The sequence below is a fragment of the Peromyscus californicus genome, unplaced genomic scaffold (genome assembly GCF_007827085.1).
Source record: "Peromyscus californicus insignis strain IS unplaced genomic scaffold, ASM782708v3 Scaffold_2__1_contigs__length_46816999, whole genome shotgun sequence".
NCBI lineage: Eukaryota > Metazoa > Chordata > Mammalia > Rodentia > Cricetidae > Peromyscus > Peromyscus californicus.
This window is the reverse complement of record NW_026294540.1, coordinates 35614959-35624397: the sequence shown is the minus strand read 5'-3', so window position 1 is coordinate 35624397 and position 9439 is coordinate 35614959. Positions and strand designations below refer to the sequence as shown.

Sequence of the window (9439 nt, the reverse complement as noted above, 5' to 3'; positions counted from 1 at the left end):
GCACACAAAATGTCTTCAGACCTCATGCTCACCCCCTGTTCTTGTTTCATTCTGTCACTGTGACAAATGCCATGACTCAAAACAACTATGGGGAGGAAAACATATACTTCGTCCTACATTTTCACATGACAGGCTATCACTGAGGACAGTCAATGCAGGAACTCAAGACAGGAACTAGTAGGCAGGAATGCCTGCCATTCTACACAGCACTGCTTCTGACCAAGGTATTCACATACAGCCAAAGAAGCACATCAGGAACTATGAAGGTTGCTGACTGCCATCTGGCCAACTCAATGACATAACATTATCTAGTTGTTCTCATGCAGCCCAGGGTCATCCACTCAGGAAACAGTACTACCTGCAAATTGCTGGACTCTCCTACATCAATGAACAGTTAGGGCAACAACTCCCCCAGATATATGCATGATCCAATCTATTCTAGCAATCCCTAATCTTTCATTTTAGACCTCCTTTTCAGGTGACTTTAGCCTGTGGGAATTTGAAAGTTAAAGATTTAGTAGAGCAACATATGAAGTAACAAGAAAAAGTTTCTTTCAGGAACTTAGCATGGAGCTGAAAGGGTCTCTCACTAGAATAGGAATTTTTTTGCTCAATTCGTCTCCATTTCTAGGCTGTTTTACCATGAAGAGTTTCAAAGGGAAAAGATTCTACTGAAGTTAATCACTCTAAGTTCATATACTATTCCTGTTTAATATGGCATTGATCTTTAAATTGAACATCTATAGTAATAAATTAAATTTAATCATAGGATTTAAAAAGTGTGAGTTGTACTCTGAAAGGATTGATATAGAATTTTAAACAGGAATTTAATGTTTCACACATTATATTTCCTCAGTCTGGACTTGTGGATTCCCTATATTTAATTTTGACACCCTTAACAGCTGATTTATGTTGAGTAAGATTGACATAATATGCTTTTCATTATTACTGAAAGGAAAACAGTACAAAGGAAAACTGATGATTTGGAACCAAAGTCTAAGCTTATGTGAATATTCTTCCATATTTACTTCACCATATATTTCAGTGGACCTTTAGTATGTCAACATACATGAGTGCGGTGAATAAGACTTATCAATGATAAATACAATCATTAATCTGGGTTGAATGTGGAGTTCCAAAAAACTTAATAGTACTGTGTAGATTGACATAAAAGTTAGTTTTAAATCTCAAACCAGCAAAGTCTTTTTTTTTAATTTTCCCAGGCACCTGCCACTTATGAAGCACTGGTAGAGATGGAATATCTGGACATGGTGGTGAATGAAAGTATGAGAATATATACAATTGCTACCAGGGTTAACAGGCTCAGTAAGAAAGATGCTGAAATCAATGGTGTGTTCATTCCCAAAGGGACAGAGGTGGTCATACCTATCTTTGTTCTTCACCAAGATCCAAAATACTGGCCAGAGTCTGAGGAATTCTGTCCTGAAAGGTACAAGAACCCTGAGAAAGGGAACACACACATAACCAGACTTCTTTCAGTATGTTAAGATGTCTCTTACTTTAATCACTTAAATATAAATGTGCATTACCTTGCTGTATGTAAGTTTGATTTTAGAATGCCAGTAGTACAAAATGATAATTATTGTAAAAACTACAGACATTTTAATGGACCAAAAATGACATTTCTATATTTTGTAATTTGTTTTAGAGTCTTAAACCTGTCTTAGTTAAGGTTTTTAATGTTGTACAGAGATACTATGACCATGGTAACTCTTATAAAGGAAAATATTTCTTTGGGGTTGCCTTATGGTTTCAGAGGTTTATTTAGTCCATTATCATCATGACAGGAAACATGGCAGCATGCAGACAGACATGGGGTTGGGGAAGTAACTGAGAGTTCTATAACCAGATCAGCAGGCAGCAGGGAGAGAAGAAAGACAATAGTCTTGGCCTTATCTTCTGAGACCTCCAAGCCCACCAGCAGTGACAATTTAGCACAAAAGGCCAGACCTCCCAATAGTGTCAGTCGCTATGAGCCTATGGGGCCAATTTCATTCAAACTACTACAAAACCTTAATATAAATTCCATTAATATAATGATATTATTGGAAATATTTTGAAGTGTGTGTAAATATTTAGATATTAGAAAAATCATCAGTTTTCACATGTTTTTACAATTGCTGGTTACTTTCTATAACCTATATTTGCTATTTTATGACAGGTGCTTGAGTGTGTGTGTGTGTGTGTGTGTGTGTGTGTGTGTGTGTGTGTGTGTGTGTGTTTCAAAGAGAGCAAGTACAATTACCATGATTAGGAACTCAATTATCTTATTTAAGTTGTGAAGTTTATATTTCTTTACTCTGGACTCATCCCAAAATATAGGAATAATTTCCCAAATATAGGAATCCATTGTATTAGACATTGGTGCAGGTAGAGGGGCAGAAAGCCTCCTCTCAGATGGTCTAAGGTACATCACTGAGGATGAATGTTAATATAATTCCCCTTAGTCTTATTCCTGTCTGTTTTGTGAAGGAAATTCCCTCACACTTATCCAGTGGGTGAGTCCTCCAAAGTCAAGTAATCTACTCATTAGAAAGTTGTTATTTTAATCCTTCTGGAATCTGAATCAGGGTATTCTGTTATTGGAATGTAATAAGCAGTCTGTGGGAATTGTTGCTAGGTTACCATTGTTGCCTCACTAATAAAAATACAGGATCTTATTTTATCTTATCTTTTTAAGTTTTGAGAATATAATTTGGAATAACATTTTTTCATTCATTTCCTCCCTTCATATTCTCCTATAGCTCCCTCCCCACATTTCTTCAAGTACATGGCCTCTTTTTTTCACAAAATGTTACTTAGGTGCTCATATACAGGTGTGTGGATATACATACATATTCCTATAAATAACCTGTCCAATCCATATCATGCTACATATGTAAAAATGATATTTTTAAGATAAATGCAGCTGAATCAGGAGGCCAAGAATTTAGACATGTAGTAGCATCTTTTATGAAATTCTTGATGCCCAAGGCCTTGTATAAGAATACAAACCTAAGCCATGTGTCTCTGGTCACATACAGATGGTCTATGTATAGTGCTTATTAGACAAGTAGAATGGAGTCACCTAACTCCTGTTTTCTGGTTAGGTGAATTTTATGTCCCTCTATATAGACATCATTTCCACCCCCTTTAGTTCAGTGGCTCCAAACTTGGACTTTATTTGTTTTGCATCTCTATTGTTACTTCTGCTTTCAATCATATAATATAGACTCAATGTTATCAGTGACTAGACCATGGAAGAGTAATGTAAAAGTTAGAATATACTGATGTTTTAATCAAATGCAGTACATAAGATGTCTACAGAAGAATGCCAGTGTTTCCCATGTGTGTGTATGTAAAATCTTCCCAAACAGGATTCCACCAAGTTCACCTTGCACACACATACCAGTACAACTTTCACTAGACTCCAATGCAGTTCTGTAAAATAGCTTAGAAATTATTTCTTCATCTTCCTTGATACTTAATAACTCTTAGAGAATAGATGGTTATTAGCCCTCTACAACATTTCCAGAATCAGCATTTTTATATAAATAATTGTGTGAGAAATCAAATTTTAATTGGACATAGGTCTGTACTTTTAATAGTTTTTCCACTAATGGAGGAGATGGAGAAAAAAATTCAGTGATAACAGAGTAGAGAAGCAGCATGTGTCCTTGAAAACCATTTCACTTAATAATTCTTGTAGGAGAGAGATACAGGGACTTAATGAGGAAGAGGAGGAAGAAGAGGAAAATGATTGGGATGAATAGAATAAAACAAGGACAGGAAGGAAGGAGATGATGGTGAAGAGAGAATGGAATATTAAGGGTTCATTTATAACATACATGTCCTCATTCTCCAATGAACAAATCCCCAACTCAAGTGTCATGGTCAGGGCAATTCCTTCCTTCTTCAATTTTACTTTCTGATGTTCACACACTGGGAACACAAGGCATCCTTAATATTGTCAGCTGTAAAGACATGTTTGATTTCAATGAGCATTGGCCACAATCATCCTATTAACTACAGTAGCTCCTTTGCTGTAAATTTGTAAAAAGAACTTTAACTTTTTTTTTTTTTTTGGTTTTTCGAGACAGGGTTTCTCTGTGTAGCTTTGTGCCTTTCCTGGAACTCACTTGGTAGTCCAGGCTGGCCTCGAACTCACAGAGATCCGCCTGGCTCTGCCTCCCGAGTGCTGGGATTAAAGGCGTGCGCCACCACCGCCCGGCAACTTTTAAATCTCTGTCAGGGACAAGGATAGAATCTCTAGTTAGTGGAAAAGTACAGACCCCCATAAGACAGGGAACTAGATCATCTTACAGTCAGGTTGCCTAGCAACAGGACATTGAGGCAAAGCCCTTGACCCTTTCACCCTGTAAACATCCTATACAAACATCCTGATAGCTTGCCCCACCTTATGCAGATGACAGCTTCTTGCTCCCCCCACCCTGCAGAAACTATATAAACCCTCTTGGAGAAAAATAAAGTTGCACCTTGATCAGAATCTAGACTTGGTGTGTTTCCTTGTATCTCCTGTCTCTATCATTCCGTCCTTAGGGTGATCGAACCCGTTGAAGCCCTGCAGGCGGGGCAAATCTCAAAATGAATTAACTCATGCTGATTGGACTAATGAACATACTGGAGTTACTTGTATGATTCTGAAAACTGTAAACATGTGGCTCTTGTGCAATTCATGTTTCATTAATCGTTCAATTGTAATATCAGGTTCAGCAAGGAGAATAAAGATAGAATCAATCCTTATACATACCTGCCTTTTGGATATGGTCCTAGAAACTGCATTGGCATGAGGTTTTCTCTCATTAACATGAAGCTTGCTATTGTCAAAATCCTGCAGAACTTTTCCCTACATCCTTGTGAAGAAACAGAGGTGAGGCAGAACATGTGTTTTTTGACATGTTTTTGTTATATATTCATAGGCATTTTCATAAAGTTGTGGATATATAAGTTAACATATGTATGAAGTATATATGTATATATAATATCCTGTTTTATCTAATATCTAATTGATATTTTCTCTGTCAAAATATCTATATAAAGCTATGAGTGAGCTCTAGGGTCCTTGAATTCTGAAACAGTTAGTCTGTGTCTAAGTATAAATATTAAGATCATGTAGAGTCATTGAAGATATTCTTTTAATGTTTACATATAATATCATGGAATTTGAATATTTTTTCTTGTTACAAGTATATATGCCTTTTTAAAATAACAGACTTTTTATAGCATTTTCATACTTGTATATACCATACCTGGAAAAGATTATTTTCTTTTTATTTATTCTTCTCTCATAAAATGCATCCTGACCACAACCTCCTCTCTCCTTCCTCCCCTCATCCCAGTGCCCCCTCAAACTCCTCTATCTCCCAGATTCACTGCTCTTCCAATTCCCATGTGGAAATACCAGGCCTCCCAGGGATATCAAACAAACGTGGCATAAAATATGCAATAAAACTGGGCATAAATGCTCATATCAAGGCTGGATTAGACAACCTATTAGAAGGAAAGGTTCCCATGAGCAGGCAAAGGAGTCAGAGATACCCCTACTCCCACTGTTAGGATTCCTACAAAAACCCCAAGCTAAACAACCACAGCATGTATGCAGCAGGCCTTGCATAGACCCATGTAGGCTCCATTATTGCTGCTTAATTCTCTGAGTCCCTATGAGCTCTGCTTAGTTGATTCTGTGGGCCATGTTCTCCTTGTATCCTGAACCTTCCTGGCTCTTAAAATCATGAAACTGATTTTTAAATTGTATTTCAATTTACCTACATACATGTACATGTTTTGTCTCTTGGAGGTGTAATGATCACTTTATGATCCCTGTGTGATCTCAAAATGTCCCAAATGTTTCACCCACCAAAGTGGCTTTAAACATTCTACAGTGGTTCCAATTTATAGACACAGACAAAAATCACTGCATTAAATCCTTTTTCATGGATATGAAGGACTTCTTTTTTGGCCATTTTATGAACCTTCCTGGCTCTTAAAATCATGAAACTGATTTTTAAATTGTATTTCAATTTACCTACTTACATGTACATGTTTTGTCTCTTGGAGGTGTAATGATCACTTTATGCACTTGTCCTCACATTTTAGGAACTTAGGTCTAGACTAGCAGGCATATACATACATTCTTATGAATCCATCTGTTTCTTCCCTTCTTTATTCATTTTTATTTCTTATCCTACAAGTTCATATCAATCAAGTCCCCTCCAAGCCAAGAACCTTCACTAGATTTTCTTGGTGCAATTTACTCCTGTTTTCTACTCCTTCTTTCTGCCACTGTTCACCAACCCCCAAACCTATGAACTACCCCATGTAATTCCCGCTGTTATTTTATCTTTGTTCATCCCCTAATTTCTAAATTACCTAATTTTATTCTCTCCAGAAATTAAACTGGTGTCTTGGACGACATTTTTATATTAAAATCCTGCAATAAATACATTAAACATTTTGAACCATTTTAATTACTAAAAACTGACAAAATTATTTTTATACATGCATTTCTTTATGTATACTTTTAAACATTGTTATTAATCCTTTGAGAATTCATATAATGCATTTTGATCACATTCACCTGTTCATCACAGTTTATCTCAGATCCATCCCCACCTCCCCTCACACTCAATGTATTCTTTTTCCTTTTTTCTCTCTAATTTTTAAGTCAATCAAGTCCAGTTTCTGTGGCATGACAGCTCTTATGTGTTTTGCCTGGTCTGGAATCTGGTTTATTTAAGAGAGTTCACAGCATTAATTAAAAAAAAACTACATTTCACAGCAACTATCAAACATTAAAGCTCCTCAGCCACAGGTGGGACTATGTTTCTACACACACACACACACACACACACACACACACACACACACACACACACAATTTCAGATTGAGTTTGCACATATTACATGTCTTGTGCATGCTGCCACAGCATTGTAAGTTTATATGTGCATCTGCCCTTGTCTATCTAGAAAATACTGTTTCCTTGAAGTCTGTGACCATGTCTAGCCTTACAAATCCTCAGCCCCCTCTGTGTACACTGTTAATATAACGTGTCACATTTAGAAACATGTTTGGAAAGATCTCCTCTGAAGAACTTAAGAATATGTTGTCATTACCTTAAATGAAGCAATACCCAACAAGTTTAATTTCGTGACCTTTGTATTAAATATGACTCAGTAAGTCTTTCTGAGAATATTGAAAGAAGAATATTATGTGGTCATTATTCTTTAGTGACTTTAGGTCAACTGTCCTCCTGCTCTGTACTTCAATACAGTTGAGTAACTTTGTTTTGATGATAGTCAATCTGTAGGTATCTGACAATCTTTAACAAGCTCAAACTACCTACAAGATGGCCTCTCTCAAACTATGAGACAACAATTTCACATTCTTCTGCTGATACATGATTATTACTTTCACAAACTGACAAGAATGTCATTTAAAAAATTAGTCAAAATGAGTGCAAATTCCTCTTTTAGCACCATCTTAGAATTTTAGAAGAGATAGAGAGGATTAATGCCATGGTGGTACCCAAAGTCCCCCTACCCATTCATGAACCCTCATGTATCAGATTGGAAAGTAAATGCATTGTGATAGTATTACCATGTACCAAACCTACTCGTGGTTTTCTTTCCAGCTTTACAAAATGAAAATTAACTTTATATCACCCTTTAAAATCTGTTTGCTATGTGTTCACAAGTGTTCTTTACAAATTTCAAACTTCTAATTTTCAGTTAAAATTTAGAACAATAAAGAAAACAACCATCTCAATTTTGTCTCAGGCCATTTACAGATTAGGTGCTCCATAAGTATGTTGAAGTATGAATAGATTGAAGCATGTTTTCATATTCTATGTAAGCAATTCATGGCTTTTGGTGTTTGTCTTAGTTGGGGTTTCTATTGTAATGAAGAGACACCATGACAATAGCAACTCCTACAAAGGAAAACATTTTTATTGATGTGACACCTTGCAGTTTCAGAGGTTTAGTCCATTATCATCATGACAGAGAGCACAGTGGCCTGGAGGCAGACATGGTACTGGGGAATTCTTTATCTGTAAACAAAAGCAACAGGAAGTGGCCTGAGACACTGGACATGGGTTTATCATATGAGAACTTAAGGTCTACCTCCATAGTGACACACTTCCTATAAGACCACATCTACTCCAACAGGACCATATATCCTAATAGTACCACTGTCTTTGGGAGCCATTGTCTTTGAAAACATCACAATGTTAAAAAGTCTTTTATTCACTTATAAAGATGAATTTATTTATTTCTAGAAAGCAATCCATATTGTTCAAGATGGTACGGAACATGCTATGTAACCAAGCAAGTCTTAGCCATGTATTTCTCTGCCCTCTTACTTCTGAATGCTATGGTCACAGCCATGTGACAACAGAGGAAGAAACAGCTATTGTTCTTAATATATTGGTTCTACCAGCCTTCTGTGTAATTGATGATTTATTTAACTCATCAATGTATTTATTCAACTATTTCAGGTTCCCTTGAAATTAGGTAAGAAAATGATTCATGCTCCAGAAAAGCCTATTGTCCTGAAGATTATATCAAGAAATGGGGCCATAAATAAAGGTTGATTTTATCTCAAGTTCTGATATGTTCTTCAAAGAGTTCATTCTAAATACCTGGATTTTAATTTAATCTGGAAACCTACATGAATATGACTTTAATCTATTATACTTCATGACACAATCTTCAATTATTTTTATTGTCTTGATTTTGTGTATGGACTGAAAATAATTATTTAGCAATCTTTATGCTATCTCATGTCAAAATTTGCCCATTTTCCCAAAGATAGAACAATATCTTTCATTGCAATGCTGATAAAAGATTTCTCCTTAATTTTGTCAATATTGTTTCCATTATAGAATCTTTAATTTCCCATTTATGGGTGAGCATTCCACTAACAATTATTCTTTGCACTTTGATGGATTGTCGACTTCTTTGTTAACCACTATCCACTTCAAAAAGAAATTTCTTTGATTATATCTGAGGGCTATATTAACATATTGGTTAAACGTGCTAATTTAGAAGGCAGTTGGATATAAGACCATTTATCAGAACAATAGGTCCATTTCTTGTGTCTGTGAGCTCCTCAACCATGGCTCCTTGGCTAGAGAATAACCATGTGTTTCCTCCCATTTGATGGAGTTAAATCCAAATAGAAAGTGGCTGACTACCCCCATAATATTCATGCCATTATCTCCTATATACACCCTAATCTTGCCATGATGGTTATTATGGGAGTTTATGGGATTCACTGCTGTGTAAGAAAGACTGTTGATTTCTTTCCCCCTAAAGCATCTGCTCAACCACCTTCCAGTACTATAAAAGATTGTCATCAAGAAGAAAGTTTCCTGGTCAGTACAATGTTGACACAGCCTATAACCAATGTGTTTAGTAT

At 36.1% G+C, this 9439-nt stretch overlaps 1 protein-coding gene across 1 annotated transcript; it reads left to right on the top strand.

The window, feature by feature from the left end:
- The first annotated feature begins 1106 nt into the window (after window positions 1-1106).
- Window positions 1107-8612, top strand: LOC128120816 (cytochrome P450 3A19-like). Its single transcript, XM_052755024.1, has 3 exons — window positions 1107-1450; window positions 4729-4891; window positions 8517-8612. Exons 1-3 carry the CDS (start codon window positions 1254-1256, stop codon window positions 8610-8612), a joined length of 456 nt encoding a protein of 151 aa, XP_052610984.1. The 5' UTR covers window positions 1107-1253.
- The last annotated feature ends 827 nt before the right edge of the window (window positions 8613-9439 follow it).